Source organism: Melanerpes formicivorus, unplaced genomic scaffold (assembly GCF_026170545.1).
Source record: "Melanerpes formicivorus ecotype bairdi unplaced genomic scaffold, bMelFor1.0.p_v2 SCAF_22, whole genome shotgun sequence".
Lineage (NCBI taxonomy): Eukaryota > Metazoa > Chordata > Aves > Piciformes > Picidae > Melanerpes > Melanerpes formicivorus.
The window spans coordinates 6585299-6608398 of record NW_027142374.1 but is presented as its reverse complement, the minus strand read 5'-3'; the positions used below and the strand labels follow the sequence as shown (position 1 = coordinate 6608398).

At 41.5% G+C, this 23100-nt stretch overlaps 1 protein-coding gene across 2 annotated transcripts in view; it reads right to left on the bottom strand.

The window, feature by feature from the left end:
* Positions 1–3274: 3274 nt before the first annotated feature.
* Positions 3275–23100, bottom strand: part of ATP7A (ATPase copper transporting alpha) — a 28386-nt gene continuing 8560 nt past the window's right edge. For both annotated transcript variants that reach the window (XM_068151992.1, XM_068151993.1), the window contains exons 3-23: positions 21862–22351; positions 20463–21197; positions 19691–19897; positions 18359–18522; positions 17630–17791; positions 16977–17053; positions 16592–16817; positions 15945–16178; positions 15565–15656; positions 15030–15157; positions 14163–14317; positions 13784–13918; positions 12739–12933; positions 11999–12181; positions 11477–11690; positions 10564–10710; positions 10015–10157; positions 9482–9685; positions 8715–8832; positions 8123–8225; positions 3275–7051 (exon numbers count right to left, since the gene is read on the bottom strand). In XM_068151992.1, the coding sequence (XP_068008093.1) occupies positions 6775–7051; positions 8123–8225; positions 8715–8832; positions 9482–9685; positions 10015–10157; positions 10564–10710; positions 11477–11690; positions 11999–12181; positions 12739–12933; positions 13784–13918; positions 14163–14317; positions 15030–15157; positions 15565–15656; positions 15945–16178; positions 16592–16817; positions 16977–17053; positions 17630–17791; positions 18359–18522; positions 19691–19897; positions 20463–21197; positions 21862–22351 (4389 nt within the window). In that variant the 3' untranslated portion in view covers positions 3275–6774. The remainder of the gene's footprint in view (positions 7052–8122; positions 8226–8714; positions 8833–9481; positions 9686–10014; positions 10158–10563; positions 10711–11476; positions 11691–11998; positions 12182–12738; positions 12934–13783; positions 13919–14162; positions 14318–15029; positions 15158–15564; positions 15657–15944; positions 16179–16591; positions 16818–16976; positions 17054–17629; positions 17792–18358; positions 18523–19690; positions 19898–20462; positions 21198–21861; positions 22352–23100) is intronic.

Here is a 23100-nt window from a genome sequence, read left to right as displayed (position 1 = left end):
ACTGCCACAGAAATAAAACCCTCTTCAGGAACTATGTGCTGGCAATAGACTTCATGAAGCCTGAAAACATGTTTCAAGCAGCAGCCACAGTTGCAGCTTCAGGGGAGTACCTGGCTCTGATAAACTGCTGGAATACAATATCTCTTTATGCTTCTGTAAGGCCAAACAAGAAAAGAAGTGTTAGAATACCATTAGTTCTATCATTATCTGCTGTATTTTCTTCCTTCAGACCCTGAGAAGCTGGTATTTACTCCACTTAGCTCATACAGGGTAAAATAAATCAATATTTGATCAAAACAATGTAACCTTTCCCTTTTCTTACGACGAACCAGCAGTATTGGTTGTGAGGCTTTGCTCACTACTTTCACAGGTGTCTGCTGCCACCAAGGGATGACGCAGGTGAGAAGCTGCTGTAGGAAATATCTATGAGCTGAGGTAAAGCTGAAATCCATGGCTTGCAACAGAATTTGCTCTGCAACAGCTGAAGATCTTTCACTTTGGAAACATCACTGACTTGACAAGTTTTGGGTAAGGAAAGACACTGTCAGATTTCAGGAGAGCCTTGATGATTTCTAATTATCTATTAGCTTGGTGTTACTTGAATCACAAATATTGGCCAGAGGAATGCAGAAATTTTGTATAGCACCTTGTTCCCAATATTTAACACAGGTACTGGGAACTCCTGCATACTTAAGCAAATCCAAAAATCAGATGCTGGCTATTTGGTTTTTGAAACACAGATTGTTATAAACAAAATATATCACCACACACAGATCAGGGTCCTCCAGACTAATCAGTGACTTTCCCTGTAACTATGGAACCTTCAACTGAGACATGCTTAAAATCCAGATGTGCTAATCTAGTGAGTTTTCTATTCAGAGAGTTTGTGCGACTTCACACCAGGGTAATTTACTTGACCATCATGCCAGAATCTGGACAGTAGTTTCTGAGGGAATGGCTAGTGTGTGTTAGACACAGACTTTCAATTATGGAAGACATTTAACACCATCAGTGATGTCAGGTGATGTAGCTATATGGCTGTATTTTGTCAACAGTATAAAGGTGTGATTTGCTGATGTAAGGCATCTTACTGTGACACTGCAGCTAGTTAGCCAGTCTGGATTCACTCATGAAAATGAGTCATTTTCTCTGGGATTCAGGAGATAAAGATTTCCGAGATCTCAAATACACTTGCATTGCTATAGTCCATTTCACTCCATCTTGGTAATAAAGCTGCTGAAAGACAAAAGGTGTCAGAAAACTAGTGTTTGATCTTACCCTAAGATGAAGCTGGGATGTGTGTTGTAGGGCAACTACAGCTTTAAGAAGCATCCCTCACACAGCTTATGAGGTGAGTGACAGAAGCCTGAGGCTGCAGACTGAGATGCCTTTAAGCGCGTTACTAAATCTGCCTCAAAACTGTAGCTAGATATATATGCAGGGGGGGAAATTTAGTGAATGTTTATTTTAAATCCTGTCACAGCTAAAATAAGACTGCTTGATCTGAAAGAAGGTTCACACACTCTCCTAACCTGAAATAACTAAAGGCCTAAATTAAAACAAACCCAAATGTTTAGGTTACTATTTCTGTGCAACAAGCCTATCGTTTCAGGACCTTGAGTGCAGAAAGTTGTAGGTTTCCACGCCTGCTGGAACATATCGAGCCAAAGGTAGTCAGTCCAAGGTGATGGAATTATAGGGTGTGTCTTCATTGAAAGGGAAATTTTTCATCTTGGGAAGACCTGGATGGAAAGTTAGTCCCAACAGCAGAGCTGCCTAAAAGCAGTGGTCACTAGATGTGTTTAGCCCATGGGATGCCTCAGGCCTCACTGATGTAGAGCTAGCCTCAGAAACTCTCTTTCTAGCTCATGCTCTCAGAAGCATGGTCTGGTGAACTCCCTGTCCCAGCCTGCTCTCAGTGCAGCAGGATCTGCCCATCTGGCTCTTGCCAAGCAGTGAGTCATCCCAGGCACAGGAGTCACCAGGGGAAGCTCTCACCATGCTGCACAACAGAAAAAACTTCCATGCTATCTCCCAATGAGATCAATTCAGTGCTAGGCAGAGATGAGCTGAGGTCCCAGGGACCTCACGTTTGTAGGACCCTGGCATGAGCAATCCAGAAAAAAAATACAACCAAACAGGAATCATTCTTTTGACCACATAATAAAAATGGCACCACGAAATTCCAGATGCCAGCCTGTCCAACCTACCTGCAAACAGGCTCAAGACATAATGGAGAGGCAGCCTGACAAACACAAGTGTTTGAACAGAGTAAGGTATATGGTTTTATTTGTATGTAACAGCTCAAAGGAGTACTGCAGCATTCAGTGGGTGGTTACTTCAAATGCTTGAGATGCTTCTAGAGAGCGCATAAATAAAAGACCTGTTCAGGCTTTTCACCTTTTTCTACCTTATTCCCTGGAGGAGTGCTGGCCATGAGATACCATGAGCAAGCATGAGCCAGGCTGCCAGGACCACTTTTAACAAGCTGGGGAGCTTACAAAGGGACTTTCTTCTGTTACTGCAGCATTGTCCTCACCCCTTTGTGCTTGGCACTCTTCTTTGGAACACAAGTGACTGCAATAAAGCACTTCAGCCAGGCTCTTGGCAGTAGGGCCCAGTGACAGTGGAAGAGGCACAAACTGACACACAGAAATAAGAGATCAGTGTTTTACTGTGTGGGTGACTAACTACTCGAACAGACTGTCCAAGGAGGTTGTGGAGATATTCAGCATCTCAGTCCTGGGCAACCAGCTGGATCTCACCTGCTTGGCCAAGTTTTGACTACGTGACCTCCAGCAGACCAGGATCCTGTAATGCAAGTCACCTTCTATACACCACAGTTATTACACAATTTCCCAGCTTTCACTAGTACCATTTGCGTACAGCTCTACAGTTTGATGTAGGTTGAGTATCTCACTCTAGGCCATGCAGTTTAGCAGAGCTGGAAACATACAAAAGAAACCTTGATCCTCAGCTTTATTGCTGCGCAAGCAAAAAGCAACAGTGCTTCACATTTCCCATTTAACCCAGAGCACTCTTCCCTGGGGAAGATGAAGCACACGTGACATGCAAAGCTGCTCTCAGAAGCTCCAGCCTGTATGTGCTTGTTTCAACCTCCTGCAGGGCAAATGTAACAGCATAACATCCCCAAGCTGCCACATTTGACTTTTTAACTGACCAGAGGAAGAAACGGGGAGAAATTCTTCACAGCCGGCAATAGAATCTGTCAAGTCAGCAAAGAAATAAAGATCCTAGAACAGAGTTCAAAACAGCCTTTGGATATTACATCTTTATTATACAGCTTATAATTGCCAATAACATGATGGAGGCACAGAATGGGAAATGTGAGGCTACATGTTTCTAGAGGTAAAGAAATGTAACAGCACTGGATCAGCATTCCACAACAGCATTCAGTTTCATTGTTCATACCAAAACTGAGTAAGAAAAAAAGTCTCAAGTTTAAAACATGTAACTGGAATATCTAGGCAAAAAAAAAAAGAAAAAAACCAACCCTTCAATAAATAAAAATGCTTATTTGTTTCCACTGTGGATAGTCAGCTTCACATTCATTTTTGTATAAAATGTTAAGTGTTTACTCTTTTAAAAGTTTATTGGAAGAGTCAAAGAGCATTTCTTTAAAGCCTCCAGCATATGCACTTTGTTTTTTTTAAATAGAGTAGCTGTTTCATAAATAGCTAGTCACAGAAAACAGTAAAAGAGACAAAGTAGTAAATACAATTTCCTTTGTAACTGTGTGTTTCCAAGGGACATTTTAAAACTTTGAAACCAAACTGCCTCCAAGAAGAGCAACACATTTACATATTAAAACATTTACATTTGGGAAAGCACTGAGCTCCCACATGATTTCACTTGCACTACACATTCAAACTGAAAAACATTTTGGTTCTTCAACAAAAAGCACCTTATATAGCATTTAAAACATTCTACAAGTTCATAGCAAACCTTTGGGGGAGTGTTGGACAGATACTCTATTTTCCAATATCTAGACTCTGAATGTCCTAATCAGCTATACATTACTCACACAGTATCTTAAATCCAACTTCAAAAGACAAGTCCAGACAGATACCCCTAAAGAGCAGAACTGGACTGACAGGGACCTCCTGAGCGAGCAAGTCCTGACCACTGCTTTTACTGGCATCACTTCATGCAGGCCTCTTCTAGAAGCTCAGAACAGTTTGCATTGTGCCTTTATGAGCTGTAACAGAGCTGTCTCATAACCTAATAGCTGTTATACTTTAAAAGCTTCATTTCAACTCAAGCCCAGATTCATCACAGCCACTCACTCCTGGACTAACACTGGTCTTTTCAGCTTGGTTACTTCCTCTAGAGCTTGGTCCTCTGACTGCCCTTACAAGCTACTTTCTCATTCTCTCCTAGGCAGCGTTTTGCTGTTCTTTATTCCTCAAAAATCACCTCTGTATCTCATTAATAGTCCTGGTTTTGAAGAGTGGCTGTATTTTGTTGTAGCTGGATCAAATGCTGGGTTTCACAGAAAATGGGAACGTTTGGAAGTACACCTGCTCTGGGAAAAAGCTGGTGATAAAGGCAGCATCCCACTGTAACCATTCAACGCATGCATCATTTGGACAACTAAAGGTTGAAGCCAAAGTGTTCTAAAATATAGTTGGGAGCAATCATTCACACTGCTGTATCTGCCAACATGGAATTTAACCTGAAATCACTTCTCTGTTTCCTGCAGTAAGAACATGATGTCTGTGCTTTACATGCCATGGTACGTATACACCATAACCAGCACCTGCAAGAGAACTCCCATCTGAAAGCATGCTAGGGTCTGCGCTACATGATTAAGATCACACATTGGCACCAGCCAGGCAAAAATATGTAAAATATTTCCCTTTCATCTCCAGAATCTCGCTAAGAACAACACCAGCAATGAGGGTGGATAAATATGAAAACCAAAGTCTTTGGAAACACTTTGCATGGTCACGAAGCACTGAAAATCCATCATGATATGAACAAACAGCTTTCAGGTAATTACCTGCTTTGTAAGAAACAGCTTTGTTGCTGAAAACTGAGAACAGTATCTCATGGAATGGCTTTGCAGTAATGTATTGAAGCATCTCTTCACACTACAATATATACATGCAGCAAGAATCTGATTTACAAAAATGATCTATAATCATGTAGAGGTACTAGGAGCCTAAATCCTGCAACAGAAATATTTTGGTTTTTAAACTAGAGACAGAAACAAATCATGTTACACATACAGCGATTCACTAAGCAGTCTCCCACAACATGACTCTTCTGATTCCAGGCACTGGTATTTTTCTGGTAGTTCTCAGATAAAGAGCAAAAGCTGTTCACTTACGACTTCTTAGACACACAAATTGTGCACTGACATCAGACTTCAAGTTAAAAACTAAAAGATTACAGAGATCTCTTTATCATACTCTGAACTGAGTAATTCTCCTCTACAAGCACAAGGTGGAATTCCATGTTTACACCATGAACTGTATGTTGTGATGTAGTTCAACATTACCAAACCCAGAATTGCCTCAGCCACCTCAGCAGAGGATTTAAAGCACGAGGTTTATTAAGTGACAAACACATAGCTAGATGTAGCTACTAGATGACAAGCCTCCTTTTTTCTCACTGAGAATATTGCTAATATTCACAGTTTAAGGATCAAAACCTGCATTTTGATGTTTCAGTTCAGCAAGAAATGAAGAATCTTTTAATTCACAAAGCCTGGAACTCAACATCCCAAGCGAAGGATGTTTAGATCAGTCTGTGGAGTGGATTCTGGACCATTCCTGGTATAACGACAGTACCGTATCTGATACATAACAAATCCTCTAAGGGGGGTCAGATACCTGCAAAGACTGAACTGTAAGGATTTTAAAGGCAGTCTCCCTGACACCTGCCCAAACTACTCTGCTTCATGTCAGGAGTGTTAGCGGATACTGGTAGTGAGCACTAGCTACACTGCTGCCTTCTTCAGAAGCTAAACATCTCAGCTAACACTGCATCACTCGATGTTGCAGGTGTTTTTGGTTTAGGAGAGTTTGGGAGTGAGCAAACCTCCTATCACACTCAACCTTCAAGCAGAAAACCTTAGCAGTAGGAGTGTACCGGGACAGAGATTTCTGGAGTTACTGTGGGTATGACTTTAGAAAGCAAACCTAAACCTCTCAGTTATCTCTGCTTTGCAGGAATTCGGACCACAAACAGAGAGGCAATTGGAAGGCAGGAGTGTGGAAAGCTAGAATCAGATGTTTGTAAAAACAAAAGGCATTGGAGAGGAACCATCCCTGGTAGAAGGGGGTTGCAAGAGATGTGAAGTAAGGCACATTTTTCTGCAAATACAGATCCTTTAGTATTTTGCAGATGCAGTAATTAATCACATTTTAACACAGCACTAAACTTGACTACACACAAAGTAGCCTGTCATCAGGCTGGGAAGTAAGTTTCTGTTTCTTTAGCCTCCATAACAGTATTTTGATATTTTGTCAAAAACATGCTACACTGCAAGCTTCCTGGAGTGGTAACACAGCTCTGTTTGCAAGCAGGAACAGCCCCTGCACCGATTTTTTGGCAAATATAGTTTAAGAAAAACAAAGACCCTGAACAGTCACTGCAAAAACTACCTTTCTACATTAAAGAAGAAACACATCTGAAGAGACCTCCAGAAATATTCAGCACACGCACAGAGTCCTAGACAGCTGTTCGGTTGTTCTGCCACTTTGCTTAAGGTTTTTTTTTTGCTTAGTGTGAGAGGATGGGTGAGTGTCATAATGCTGTGTCATCCTCTTCTCCAAAATCTCCCACCAACAGCGAATGCTTATCTGGTTCATTAAGAACGACACTGTTCACTGAGCGCTTGTCTGAGAAGAGAGAGTTTATGGAAGCTCTGCTGTAATTGATAATCCGATCCATTAGGCTGAGTTTAGGAGAGCCTGTCCCAGTCTCATTGATTCCAACATGAACACTGATTTCAGATGGGCTCTTGCGCCTCATTTGGCCACGGGCCCGGAACTCAAGCTTCTCAGAACTTGGTTTCTTGTACCTAAGGAAGGAAAAAACCCAAGAGATGACAACATATCTCAGGGCTGAAGTAAAGCACACTAAAACATGGAAAGAAACTTGCCTACTACTATGCTGCTTGGTCTGTTGTCCCAGGTAGCATGTGACAGGATGAAAGGGAACAGCCTCAGGTTGTGCCAGGGGTGGTTTAGTTTGGGTGTTAGGAAAAATTTCTTCACTGAAAGGGCTGTCAGGCACAGGAACAGGTTGTCCAGGGAGGTAGTTGAATCATTATCCCTGGAGGCTTTCTAAAGCCATGTATATGGGACATGCTGAGGGACATGCTTTAGCAACAGACTTGGCAGTGCTAGGTTAATAGTTTAACTATCTTAAAGGTCTTTTCCAGCTTAAATGATTCTACACCCAATCTAGAGGACATTTGCTATCTGAATGATTAGACAGTAATGAAAGCTTCAAATGTGACAATGCTGCTGCACAACGAGAAGTTAATTCAGTGCTTTTTGGCCATGACACATAAGAAAGGTAAAGGTGACAAGCATCACTCAACATTTAACTGCTTTGGAGATGCCCAGCATCTGCACAACACACTGTCAAGATGTGTCTACTTAGAGTGGATCGCTGTAGCTATTGATGACCAACTCTTCTACTCTCCTTCTGAAAGCTGGTGTGTTAACTAAACAGGAGAGACACCATTCCTACCAGGGGATGCAGAACAAGGAACAGTAATAGTGACACATGGAGCAACCCTCAGTGTGGCATTTGCAGCTTCACTGTCTCAGAAGCTAGCATATCCTGACCAGATTTCTTACAGATACACAAAGGCCACTGAGGATTTCTCCCTTTTGAACACATTTCTCATTTGTACACTTCTCTTCACATTAGAAATCTGAAGCACTGCTGTCTGAAGTGCTTTGGACCAATTGACCCTTCTCAAGCAAGAGCACAACCAATTGCTGCTGAACACAGACCTGCCTGAACTGTTCCTCAAAATGCTTTGAAATCTGTCCTGGTCCCACACTTCTTTTCTGCCACTCAAAGTGAAAGACTCGAGTTCTAAATCCACATTCCAAATCATAAAACTGTACATACTTACATCTTTAACAGCAAAGAAGAAAGCACAACAGAAACGGAGGAAGCAGCCATGGCTGCAGACCCCATCCAGGGCTGCAAAACCAAACCAATGGGCATGAAGACACCTAGAAAATGATAACAGTACACAATAATATTTACATACACAGCATACAGTAACATTTACAATTTCAGTTTACAATTTTAGTTGTATTTCAATGTTAAAAGAAACAGTTTAAAGGACGAATACTTAATACATCAATATTTGGGTTCTATCTCAGCTACAACCTACAGCTGGATGTGTCAACCAGCCTGAAATTCAGAGATAAGCATGTCTCACCCGCCTTGCAGTAAGCTGCTTGTTCACAGGGACGAGCTCATATATAAACCTTTTATCTTGAAGCTATTTTGCCATCCTGAGAATACTCAAAATAGCCACAATGTGGAAGAAGGACAGCTCACAAATACACCACAGCAACAACCCCAGGCAGGGAAAACTCTGCACTTATTGACAGTCAGAAATACAGAAAGCAGGCACTCTTCCACAGAGTGGTAAATCACTGCAGTCTTCTACTCACGAAGCACAATCTCATCACTGCAGCGAAACCTTCACGTACCAGCAGCAATGGGGACTCCAATGAGGTTATAAATTAGAGCAAAGACAAAGTTAATCCGGATCCTTTTCACAGTTTTCCTGGATAAATCAATACTTGCAACCACATCCAGCAAGTCATCCTGTAAGTTAATGTTTAGTGGAGAAATGAGAGAGGAAAAAAGCACACATATAGTGTCATCATACCCCTCTCTTAAAGCTAACCATATCATGTGTTGGGGGTGGAATCAGATGATCTTCAAGGACCCTTCCAACCTAAACCATTCTATGAATATGCTGGATGTAATAAACTACATGCAGTAAGTATCCTGTAGGCTGCTCCAGTTTGTTTGCATAGAGCCCACAGTCAGCAATCTTATTCCAGAAGCCATCGTAACCCAAAAACCCACACATGGCACCACACAGCACAGCTCTAGACACTGACCACAGCTTTTGTCAAGGTGTTGCTGACATGTAAGAAACAGCAACTATAAACCTGGAGGCCCTGTGGTGTGTCACTGAAGTAACTTATGGTTGCCAAAGGTCAGGCCACTTTTTCCTCCTCTGCCCGCTTCAGTTGCCCCAAAATTTACAGTAGCCAGAAAATGGGGAAGTTTCCTTCACAGGGTAATTGCACTACATTACGCAAACATGGTGACAACAATCTCTTCTCTGCTCCAGTTCTCCTGGCTTATAAAGGCCATACACCTCAAGAGGGGTCTGAATCATTCAGGACAAACTGGGCCTTCTAACTGCTAATATAATTTTTAATGAAGCACTTCAATTTCTTACTTTAATTAGAACAACATCAGCTGCCTCGATAGCTACATCAGTTCCTGTGCCAATAGCAATTCCCACATTGGCCATGGCAAGAGCTGGGGAGTCATTGATACCATCTCCGACCATGGCCACCAGTCTTCCTTCGTCTTGTAGCTGCTTCACTTTTGCTACTTTGTGGGAGGGAAGAACCTCTGCGAACACTTTGGTGATGCCAACCTAAGGAGAGAAAGCACAAAACTGTTCTGCAGCTTTCTGCTGGCTATGAGAAGCTTCTGCCTTTTGTAGTGTGATTAGGAAAATTGAAATCTGTTATTACTCACAAGCTAAAGACCAAAGACATCTCGTATGAAAACAGCCCTGAATTCAAAGCTGATGTTACTTCTATTAAAAAAAAAATGCTTCCTGCATGCTCCCCTTATTCTAGACGTGTTGACATTGCCATTTTCCACAGCAGACCAGTTCTATGCCAGCCACAAGCAGTATCAACACAACAGAACATGCTTCCTGTGGGTGGTCAAGCTCCAAACACAGGTGTCACAGCTTACCTGAGAGGCAATAGATCTTGCTGTCTTGCTGTTGTCACCAGTCATTAGGACAACTTCTAATCCCATACTCTTCAAAGTGTAGACTGCCAGCTCAGCCTCTGGTTTCACAGTATCAGCAATAGCTATCAAGCCACAAAGCATTCCTAATTTAACAGAAAGAATGTGTTTGTGATAAAGATCTTTAATGCTTTAAGAGAAAAAACAAAACAAAACAACTTTTCCAGTAAGACCAATTCCAGATATAGTAATACCAACAGTAAGAAGCAAGATGAAAAGAGGTATCAGGGCAGCAGTTTTTAAGGCAATACAGAGACTGTTCAACAACAAAAACTCCTTTTTTTCCTCCTTCCTCTTTGCTCCTTCAAGTCTTTGCACTATGTCTAACTTCCCTGTCAACTAAAGCAGGCAGTAAGAGGCCTCTCCTAGATGAAAGTGTTATAAAACTAGCTAATGATCTCTTTTCATCCCATTGTTCTGCTTCAGTTATAATTGCTATGACATTACAGCTAACTTCCTACCTCTGAATGAAAAAGACAGCACTGAACTTACCATCCACAGCTGCTAGAACTGCCGTGCGACCTCTCCGCTCATGCTCCATCATGGCTTTATCAACTTCATTCTTCACAAGGAGGCCATTTCTATTCATCCATTCCCGGTTCCCAATGAGGACTGAGTATTTTTGAGCGGTCATAGCAGCTGAAATTTAAAAAAAAAAAAATTAATTAGGTAAATAAATAAATAAAAATCCTACCACCATGTGGATAAGCAGGAAGCTTCCCTCCAGCTAATCCTATCCAGTATGCACTGAAATATCATTAGGGCACCCACACAGAAAAATCTCACTCAGTACTTTCTGTCCCACCAATGTTTTTGCCATATTTTTGCCAAGACAGACACCAACATTTCTTCAGTAATGGGTAGTTACCACATGAGCAGGCCAAGAATCACAAGTCAAGTCCCTTTATCAGTGCTTCTGTTTATATATCACAGCCCAATACAGCTGAAAGATGCTACAATGAGCTGTTCTTGACTGAAACCCAGTCAGTTGTGCGAATACACAGAATTTTTGGCTCACAAATGCTAACTTGGAATGAAGCAAAGCAAAACAGAGTGCTGAAAGACAAATGATGTATGATTGTCCAGCCCTACATTCAAGATGTTACTTCAGATTGCATTTATCAACACATCCTGAGTGATCATAGAATCAGAGAATTGCTTGGGCTGCAAAAGACCTTACGATCATCCAGTCCAACCATTAACCCTACACTACCAAGTCCAGTGCTAAACCATGTCCCTGAGCACAACCTGTGAGCATGAAACAAATTAGATTAAAACTGTTTCATGCGTGCCTTGATGCAAGCTCAGTTCTCCAGGGTAGAACAAAGTGACCTCATTTTTAAGGCTCCTAAAGACAGAAAAGCAAGAATGATCCATTTCAGTCTATAAAGTAGAGTTGTCTTACTTGGCAGTTCAGCATCAATAATCAAAGCAGGCTGCACAGATTCATCTGTATTCTCCTCAATCTTCACAAGTGTTGCATTTTTAATATTGTTCTCCTCAACCATTTTATTTTTCTTGTAGAGCAATCCTTCAATATTGGTGACTTTACAACTGATGCCGCAGCCTGGGACTACCTGAAAATCTGTACAAGTCCCAAGAGTTTCTGAGTCCAGTTCCTAAAGAAAACAGATGCAGAGTGAGAAAATACTGAAATCTATAAAAGTATGCTGCATTTACAAACCCCACAAAACAAAGAGCAGTCAAAGAACTCTAGCAGGAGCAGATAAATATTAAGTCAATCAAAATATAATTATATAGCCAGTGCATCTAATGTTGTACTAAGTGATTCATGTGGCTTCTCACTTTTCTACTTTCCCAGGTGGACACATCAATTACCTTCTAAATAACACAGGACTACTGACAGATACTAAGTACTGCCAGAAAGGTTCTTTCATAACACAACCTTCCTGAGCCAAGAACTTACCTTTTTGCAGTATTTTGTTATTGCCACTCCAAGAGGATGTTCGCTATTGCTCTCCGCAGTCCCCACTATTGCCAGCATTTTATGATGTGGCAGTTGGTTACCCTCCAGTAGAAACTTCACCTGCGTCACTTCTGGAGTTCCATGTGTGATAGTACCTGTTTTGTCAAACACAACCACCTTTACCTGCAGCAAAACAGGATGACTTGAGTCAGTGAACAAAGCTTTAATGCAGAGCTTTCTCAGAAAAGACTGAGAGAGGATCTTCTCAATGCTGATCAATAGCTAAAGGGTTGAGCGGCAAAAGGATGGGGCCAGACTCTTTTCAGTGGTGCCCAGTGACAGGACAAGGGGCAACAAGCACAAACTGGAACCCATGAGGTTCCATCTGAACAGGAGGAGAAACTTCTTTGCTGTGAGGGGGCTGAAGCCCTGGAGCAGACTGTCCAGAGAAGTTATGGAAGAGATTCCAAACCCACCTGGACATTGTGATCCTGGGCAACCTGCTGCAGGTAACCCAAGCAAAAGGCTTGGACTGGATCACTTCCAGAGGTCACTTCCAACCATGCTGGGATTCTGTGAGAAACCCCCAATTTCCCCAAATTTACCAGCACATTCTGATCATGCCCCCCCTTACTAACAGGTACTGACACATGTGTTAATGATCTGCTCAGGCAACAATTGGCAAAGTGCCACAAGTACCAGCCTTCGAAGTTTTTGTAACAAAGACCTACATCCTTTACCTTGTGTGCCATCTCTAAGGGCTCTCCTCCTTTGATCAGAATGCCATTCTGGGCTCCTACTCCAGTCCCAACCATAACAGCTGTTGGGGTGGCTAATCCCAGAGAGCAAGGGCATGCGATGCACAAGACTGTGATGGAGGCTTGGAAAGCAAAGCGGATTATCACTTCAGCTGTAGAAATGCTCTTGTTGTAGCCCTGGTGACAGAGGTTTATGTCAGTAACAGAAGAAACTGAACAATACAAACAATATATTCAAGCTACACACTGCCTTGGATGTCGAAAAAAACCTGCAAATATATAAGCTAAGATACCAATATTAACAAGTAAAGTATAGGCAAAACATGAAAGAGCTCAGACTAGTGATTAAATTAATTAATAATTAACTAGTGACCAAGTTCTGCTCTGTACTGCATATACCATCTGTTTTACTTATGGGATATTTACCTAATCAGGTACCATATGCTATGACAACTCTTTTATGCTGCAATATAACGTAGTATAAAGATCTTCTACCAACGAAGTCACAAACAAGGTGGATATGAAGCTTGCTTTTCTGGTAACTAATAAATTCTAAATCAGAAATAGTCAGGAACCAAGAAACCTGTGATCTAGGTAGTTCCAAGGTACAAGTTAGGATCATTCTCCTCTGTCACTTGTAATAAAGATGAACTCCACTGATTTCTAGATGCAGAAGTGGAGGCTGTGACAGAGAGAATTTTGTTTCCCCACAGAGAAGGGATGGAAATTGGGAAATTCTGATGTTTACCTTTTTTTTTTTTCCTTCCTTAAATTCACTTCTTTTTAAATACTAACTTTCAGGAGTTGCTTAACCATTGCAGTATCATTTTAAGTATAAATGCAAGAGTGATATAGTATAAAATATGTAATTACAGTAATTATTATTACTATTAATAATCATCATCATCGTCTATAGCCAGCAACTGCCAGCAGGGATACTTCAGAAAGGGAACCATTACAGCCTAGTAGACTTGTGGACTAACTGCTTTTTAAGCATTTCAAAAGGTGTTTAGGGAGACTGACTTACCAGAAAGTACTTCTCTACTATTTCAAAATCCACAAATCCAATTATAATCCAGGCAAAAAGGGTAATGACAGAGACAGCCACAATAGAAGGAACGAAGTAGCCACTAAGTTTGTCTGCAAATTGCTGGATAGGAGCCTAGGAAGAAGAAATACTGGTTAGCTCCAGCAACATCATGTGCCTTCAGACAGATATAATCACAGCTGCTGGCATCATACCACACTTTGTAGCCACCTACTTAATAAGACTTGAAAGAGCAGATCTCTGCATAATCCTTATTCAGCAAAATACTACGCAACCTTAACTGCTCTTCTCAAGATTTGGAATGCTGATGCCTAAATGGTAAGACAAAACCCAAATGCTTCATTTGGTAGCACTCTACCTTTGAGGTCTGGGCCTCCTCCACAAGTTTTACAATCTGGGAAAGAGTTGTATCAGCTCCAACATGGGTTGCTGAAATCAGGAGTGATCCGTTCTGGTTGATAGAACCTGCAATAACTGTATTGCCAGGTTTTTTAGTCACGGGCATCGCTTCACCTAAGGAAAGGGCAATCACAAATAGTAAGGTACATTTTTCAGCGCTATTATAATAGCTACCAACTCCTGACATGCAATTTGAAGAGTGAAAACATCACCTTCAACTTCCCTTGTCAGATTCATTTTAAGGAAATAAACATTTTTACACTTGCAAAAGTCAAAGGGTGCATCAAGAGAAGCGTGGCAAGCAAGTCCTCCCTCTCTACCATTTTGCCCTGCTAAGGCCACATCTGCAATACTGCCTTCAGTTTTGGGCTCCCCAGTTCAAGGGCAGGGAGTTGCTGGAGAGGGTACAGAAAAGGGCAACACACATGATCAGGGGACTAGAACATTATGATGAAAAACTGAGAATTGGAGCTTTTTAGTCTGGAGAAGAGAAGGCTAATGGGAGATCTTATAAAACACTTACAATCACTTCAAGGGTGGGAGTCAGAAGGATAGGACCAGGCTTTTTTCAGTGGTGCCCAATGACAGGACAAGGAGTAATGGCCACAAACCTGAACATAGGAAGTTCATCTAAACTTCTTTAATTTAAGGGTGATAGAGCACTGGAACAGGCTGCCCAGAGAGGTGGTAGAGTCTCCATCTCTGGAGACATTCAAAACCCATGTGGACGTGTTCCTTTTTGACCTTCTCTAGGTGAACTTGCCGTGAAAGAGGGGTTGATCTCCAGAGGTCCCTTCCAACTCCTACCATTCTGTGAAATTCTTACCTGTGATAAGGGATTCATCCACCATAGAATGTCCCTCAATAACACGACCATCCACTGGGAATTTGCCTCCTGGGATCACTTTGACAATGTCTCCTCGTTGAACCAGTTCAACATCAACTTGCTCTTCACTAGAAGTATGTAGAGTGTTTTAGTAAGAGATTGCTAACTCGAGTTACCCAGGCTAAAGGAGCTCTCACTAGACACAAAACATAATCCCCCAGATGCACGTTAACTTAAAAAATTGGCAGAATAAAGGCCTTTTTAAAGAGCACTATGATGATTTCATCATCATTCTATTCGCTTTCCAGTTGAGAAAATTCACTCATTTTCTTAGGACGGCAAAAATTATCAAGATTCCAACAAAACAACTCAGAGCAATGTTAGTTTTTGGGTATTTTTAACATTTATAACTGGCAAATATGGAGTTATTTGCTTCAAAGTTCTATAGAATGGTAACATTTGTCTGGGAATTAAGCATATTAACAACAACAAAAAAAAAGGAGCAACAGAAAAAGCAAATGACAAAGCAAGATACCTTAAAAGAACGTTACCAGGGCCCAAGGTAACAATAGTAGCTTCAGTAGCTTGTAATGAAATTAGTCTTGCCAGTGCTTCTGATGTTTTACCCTAGAATAATAATTTTCATATTTTTCTGTCTATGCTATTGAAAAGCAAAAATTGCTGGGTAAATGACAACTGCAGATGTTGCAATTTACCCTATTAAAAACACTTTCTGCATTTACATTAAGCCATTTCATATTTTTTACTGGTTCAGTTACTCAGGATGGTTTTACAACAAGGAAGGTTAAAAGAAGTTAACAAAGCTTTTTCATGGTATGTTTCTTTTAAAGGTACACAACAAGGATTCTCAGTGTCTTGCAGCTTGTAGATATCATGGGTTTCTGCCTTCCTTACCTTTGCAACATGCTCTAGCCACCGGCCCAGGGAGATGAAGACAAAGAGCATTGGGGGTGTGTCAAAGAAAGTTACAGGGTTTACTTTTGCTTTCTCAGCCATTGCAACCAGAAGAATAACAAATGAGTAGACGAAGGCAATGGAGGTTGCCAAAACAATCAGCACGTCCATATTTGCAGTTCTGTGCTTCAGTGCTTTGTACGCCTGTATGTAGAAGTGCCAGCCTCCAAACATCTGCAAAAGGAGCAGCAGTTGTGGTTTACACACACATTTGTAACACAGGAGCAGCACCCCCATGAGAAGGGGACACCCACATTATTTGTGTTATTTGCCTTCTCCATCTCTTCTCATGCAAAATCCCAGTACCATCAAATCTTCTCACCTCCACTCAGTTCCACCAGCTCCTCCCCATACCCAGCAGTGGAGTGCCAGGGAGGCTGCCGGGCTGCACAGCACCTCTACACTGACTGGCCTGCCCGTAACAGTCCTTGGAACCACTTATTTTGGCAGCAGCAGAAGCGCAGAACAACCTCAAGAGCATTCTGAACCAACACAAACACTGTCGCTTTTCCAATCTAATTTCTACATTGCCTTCCATTATGAGTGCTTGTGCCCAACAAACTAGAAGTGGTCCTACTCCCACTCACCTGTACAGGGACACAGAGCAAAAACGACAGAAAATTCATAACGGACAATCCTGGCAGGAGCTGGTACTCCAGGACCATGGAGGAGTGAAGGGCCTCCATTTCCTCATCGCTCATGTTGTGACGTGCGTGAGCATCTGACATTTGACTGTCCATAACCATCATGTAAATCATCAGCCCCATGACAGGAATGCAGAAAACCAGGCTCACAACGAAAGACCTTTTCCACCTCAGATTCAAAACAAGAAAAGAGATTCAGTTTGCAGGCAAGAGCTGGGCACCATTCTAGCTTGCAAGTCTTGCACAGTCATAACAAACAAATCGTTAACTTTACCAATGAATAAAAAAGACAACAGGAAGGTCTCTAAATACATTCAGGAATACTTACTGCCTTATTTCCTGTTTGTGATCCAGATGACTAGCAGATCTATCTTTTTTGACTAACGAAGTAGTGAAACCTAAATCCTAAGGGAAAGGAGCATAACAATAAAGAGAACAGCCAACTTTTAAAGGCACTTTGTGCTCCTATAAAGTTATTGCTAGATCATTGCTGCCACCAGCATTAGATTTACTTTATTTCCAGTATGATTGTTACTATTTTTTAGCTACCTTGCACAGACAGAAAAGCAATCTGATGTAGAAATCAACCTTTCTAGAACACTCCAATGCTATTCTAAAATGTGCCTTTCCAAAATTCCTGAAGCATAGAAACTGAGGGAGAAAGACGGGAAACTTATTTCACCTCTCACATGCTACAGTATTCATTGCTGGGATTTATTTTTCTGCAAACCTCTTACTGGTAACTTGAACTCTACTATAGCTGGGCTTTCCTAGTATTTCAGTTTAAAAACTCTGGCAAAACCATAACAGAGCTTTGCTTCTGAGCCAGAACACACATAATCTGCAGAAACCTGCACCAAGCAGCAAGGAGATAGGGAAAAAAGAGATTTTTTTTCTGTAATAGTCTTCCCTTTTGTTTCTGGGGTATGTAACTCCTGAAAGGATACTGGATACGAGACTTGGTGCCTTCATGAAACATACCTTTATTGTTTGTATAACATCTCGAGGACCTATAATCTCAGGATCATATTTAATGTGTGCTTTGTTGGTTGCAAGAGCTACTGAACAGTACAGAACACCATTAGTCTTCATGAGTGTGGACTCTATTTTGTGTACACAAGAAGCGCAGGTCATTCCTCTCACCTGTAAAACAGAGGTTCCTCCCTGTTATTAAAACCACAGGTTACTTGGTAAATGCATCTAAAGAACTAGGAAAAGAAGGAGGTCTTATGACTATTCTGAATTATTCAGTGCATATTTCTGGGGTTTGAAGCAGTGGGAGGGAGCTCTCTAGTTAAGGATGAGAGCAGAGGAAGCATAGCATACAGACGAGGTTATTAAATTCTGCTAAAGCTGTGCAGGCTCTTCAAGCTCAGAGCTAGGGTACTCTGAGCTAGACTTGGCTACAAAACAGCCCCAACACTAAGATAAAACCAAAAAGCCAAGAGGAAATTCCTGCAGAGTAATCAAAATCTTGCAGAGTAATCAAAATCCCACAGGGATATGTCTCTGTCTTCAGTGTAGTAACAATGAGCCAGCACAGTTTGCAGGACAAGGCAGAGTTTGTGATACATACCTGCTGCGCTCTTACACTAATTTAGGAAAAATCAGCTCTATGATGTTTACTTTAGGAAGTGGACTTTTAGACAAACACATCCAATACATAAAAGTAATAAAGACAAGGGTGGTTGGTTTTAATCCCTAACTTACAACAAGCTCCAGAATTCCATCTCCTTCACCAGAGTTTTCCATCACGGTGGCTCCAAATCCCAGCTCCCGTATGAGCTCTGCAATGGCTGCAGGGTGTATGACAGCAGGATTGTATCTCACTTCTGCCTTTCCTGCCATCAGGGCAACAAGTATCGAATGTATTCCTAGAATATAAAAGGTGTGGTCATGCTTCAGAAACACACTGCATTTGTGGTAATGTGATGGCACAGAGGCAACTCATTGAAACTGAGGAAGTATTGTAGGTACACAGAAAAAAACACATCAAAACCTTTGGAAGACTGATAAGCAATGCAACAAAAGCACCCAAGTGTAGGTGTGACAGGTGAAAGTATCACCCCATGTGAGTTGTATGTTTTTAGCAGTCTAATTGTGGATGCCCTCTCCCTGGAGGTGTTTAAGGCCAGGTTGGATGAGGCCTTGAGCAACCTGGTCTAGTGGAAGGTGTCCCTGCCTATGGAGGAGAGCTTGAAACTAGGTCCCTTTCAACCCAAACCATTCTATAACCCTATGGTAATTACAAGAGTTCAACCCACAGTATATGAAAAGACAACCTAGTCTTACTCAAAAGTAGTACTTCTCAAATACAGTTTTGCATATTTTTCTGCTCTGCATTTACCATTTCTAAAAGCTTGTTCTTCAAGGCAGAACATGTATGAGAAAGGGTAGATCTAACAATATGCAATCCTGCTGTGCACAAATTAAAAGGGTTTCGATCCATCCATTTTCAAGGATGAAAAAAATTAACCTGGAGCACATCCACCTTCATTACAATAATTAAACACAGTCTACATTAATAACTCTTCATTACATCACAGTCATGCAACTATTTGCTTCCTGCAAATATAATCAGCACATTGAGAGAAGTTGTCAGGACAGATATAGCTGTCCTGACTCGCAAAGCCAAATTTAACTTAGACCTCTTTAATCCATATTAATGCTGTCCTTCTCTAACAGGTCCCTTCCTAACACAGGCACATAAGCTCCTGCCTTTAAGTTGTAGACCTGGGCAAATTTCTCTAGCAGAAAGATTCGGTTTTGTTTCAAAAGGATCCATATTTGGTCCCTATATTGTCTTTGGAGGACCCTAACTTCTGCTTCGGCAAGGCAGTCTCTAGCCAGCATGCCCGCAAAGCAGCAAGGACAACACTGCTTTCATCCTGTCAACCAACAGTGAGCAGACTGTGTTCTCACCCTTGATACACCAACTTCTTTTCACAACCCACCCACTCAGAATTCTGTACAAAAGCTGGATGGATTCTCTAAAGGAAACACTCTAAAATGTAACAGATTACAATGACATAAACCTCTTACCATCTTCTCTTCTCAAGTTTCTCTCAATGTTGGCTACACATGAAGCACAGGTCATTCCTGTGACCTGGACATAGCACTTCAATATAGTCTTTGTCTCCTGTCTGCTAAGGTGGGCTGGGGACACTTTGGAGAGAGGTTCAGGTTTGTGAGATTCCAGCTGCACTTCGGCTGAGGGCTGGGCTACTGCCACAGATAGTTCCGCCCTTGCTGGAAAGAAAATTCAGGACATTATGAATAGCCATGGCTATAAGGTACGAGCTAGTACTACAGAAGCCAAAAACACATGTTGTGGTCAATTTAGCCCAATAAAAGGCTGACAAACTGGGTCTCTTTAGTCTGAAGAGGAGCAGCCTGAGAAGGCATCTTCTCAATGCTCAGCAATAACAAAATGTAAGGGGGCAAAACGATGGGGCCAGTCTTTTCAGTGGTGCCCACAGACAGAACAAGAAGCAATGGGCACAAACTGGAACCCAGGAGGTTCCATCTGAACATGAGTTAAAATTTATTTCCTGTGAGGCTGCCTGGACAGGTTGTGGAGTTTCCTTCTCTGGAGAGATTCCAAACTCACCTGGATGTTGTGATCCTGGGCAAGCTGCAGTGGGTGCCCCTGCGTTAGCAGGGGTTGGACTGGATGATCTCCAGAGGTCCCTTCCAACCCCTACCATGCTGCGATTCTGTGATATGCCAACTGTTAAATTTCATTTTGGGTGGCAGCAAATTATAAACAGAACTGCACAATCCCTTTAAATTAAGAAGTTCAGGATGTCATTACCTGGTAAAAATGCATCAAATCCCATGTCCTCTATTGAGGAAAGCAAGTCTTCTGGGCACGTTTTCAGAGGGTCATATTCTATAGTCCCGTTACGATTTGCAAGAGAGACACAAATGGATTTGACACCTGCCTTTTGGGATATGATTCCCTCAATGGACTGCACACAAGAGTTGCAAGTCATCCCTTCAATATTTATCACCACAACTTGAGTAAGTGGCTGGCTAGCATCCTTCCAAGCTGGATGAGGAGACTTCAGTGGAGATGCCAGCGTGGGGAAAAGTGGTACGTTTTCATAATGGTCAGGAAGGCTGACTTTAAATGTCTCAGGAGACACCATCTCAATGTTTTTTCTCAGGAGGTCTATGCTAATTAAGTGTGGGTTATAGTTTATAATAGCAGATTTCTTCTCTAATGAAACAATTACACTTGTTACTGATGGGAGTGCTGATACGGTGCTCTGAATGTTGAGGACACATGAATTGCAGTGCATGCCATCAACTCTGAAGACAACTGTCTTTGTATCATTCACATTTGAGTTTTCTTTGGGTTCTGTTTCAAAGCCTTTGGTCTGAGTATTTCTCAGCCTCTCTAGGTCCATAGCGCTGAGCTTGAGGGGCTTGGGCTGCTTTTTGAAAGATGCTGTGAAACCTGCAGCTTCTACTTGATGTTTTATTTCTTCTGCTGCAATTAGATGAGGCTGGTAGACAACAACAGCTTCCTGATTGTCCAGGGACACTGAAAAATAAACAACAAGTGTGCATAACAAACATGCTGCTCTGTGAACAACAGATCTTGTCAAAGCTCCCCAAGAATGCTTTATATGCTCAGAAATCTAACTGCAATGGAAAGACTGAACTGCTTCAGTAAATACCAAACTACTTGTATTACAACAATTTTTAACTCTACTTTTCCTCAACTTCTTGCTCTTTCCCCGGTACTTTTTTTACTACTTCTTACTAAATTCATCCTTTTAGTCAGGGTTCTGTGGCAATTTGATGCCAAAGCTATTTAAACAAAGAATTTTGGGGTTTTTTTTTAGATCCAATTACAGGCATGCCAGTATTAATTTTTAACTGGAACAGAAAATATAAACTAATATTAATTACAATGATCCTCAAGACATCTAGTATTGGAGATTTCTATGTCTGGTTATACCATTATGAAATACTACTAATACAAAGCAAACCACTGAATATGGTCACACAGCCTCATCTCAGTTTGGACTAGAAGTGAATAAAAGGACCCAAATTAAAGGTGTACCTAAATAGCTGGTATCATAGCTAGTACCACAAAGAGTAACTGTCACACTAAGCTAATCTAAACCCAAGACACCTCCACAATGCCATCAGAGAGTAGCACTACCAACCTCAATTTACATGAAAACACACTAAGTTTTTACCTTTAATCCGCTGGACTCCTTGCAGTTTGCCAATCTTGCCCTCAATGGTGCTGGTGCAGGAGTGACAGGTCATCCCTGCTACTTTCAGGCGCAGCACAACGCTGCTTGCTTGAGACCAGCTGGAATCTTCCCAAGTTCCAGGAGTTACCTCTGGTGCAGAGACAGTTAAATCTACTCCTGGGACCATGCAAATGATCTGCTTGACATTGATAATGGAAGGAAGGAAAGTCACCACAGCTGTTTTTTGGTCAGAGGACATTTTAACATCCAGGATACCTTTGTTCTTTAGCAGTGCGCTACAGATCTGGTTAGATGACAGAGCTGACTGAGTAGGAATTGTAAGAAAAACAGTGTCAGGTGAAACAGGTTGTGGGTGTGAATCAGCTAACGTAGCATCAAATCCCATGTCATATATTGCTTCCTGCAGCGTTGCTGGAGTCTGCAGTTTGGAGTCATAAACAACAACTGCATTCTTATCCTCTAGAGATACCTTGTGAGGGAGAAACAACAACAACAAAACCACAACAGAATTAATACCTTGCATGAGACTAGAAATAGAATTTATTTGCATAGATTACTAACTCTTGTCCAGTATATTAATCTGCCATTACTCACCATGAAGAACAAAGCCATACCAATAGCCAGCACAAAGTGACTTCTGCTCATCTGTGCAACAACATAGCTAGAAAGTACAGATGATTCTTTCCTCACACCAGTTTCAGAATCCTTTACAAGTCTGTCTGGCCACTGTTACTTATGACATCCAGACAGCATCAATGCAGTTAATGAAACCTCCAGAGCCAAACTCTCTTGAATTGAGATGACTTAACCCAATTAAATCTCCAAAGCTAAACAGCCCACAGAAACAATTCTAATCACGGGTACAATTCTGCAGTGAGTAGTAATTACCCTTAGGCTACAAGGAAGGAATAAAACATGCTTTGAAAAAAACTCAGATTTAAGTAGCAGTGAAAGGAGTCCAGTTTTTCTAGGCATCTTTGGCACAGGCTGTGAACTTCCTATGAGCAACAAAGTGCATCAGACTGCACAGAACAAAATTCACCTTGGAAATTTGATATATTAAAAAATATTAAAGCTGGTTTTCCTCTCTCTACGTTTTAGTGGTCCAGAGACGTCCTGATTTGGTACTAACCTTTCACATCAGATGGTACAAACATCCTCAATTTAATTTGCCCCCAGCTGATGATGTATCAAATACAATTACTGCAGTTTCCAAAA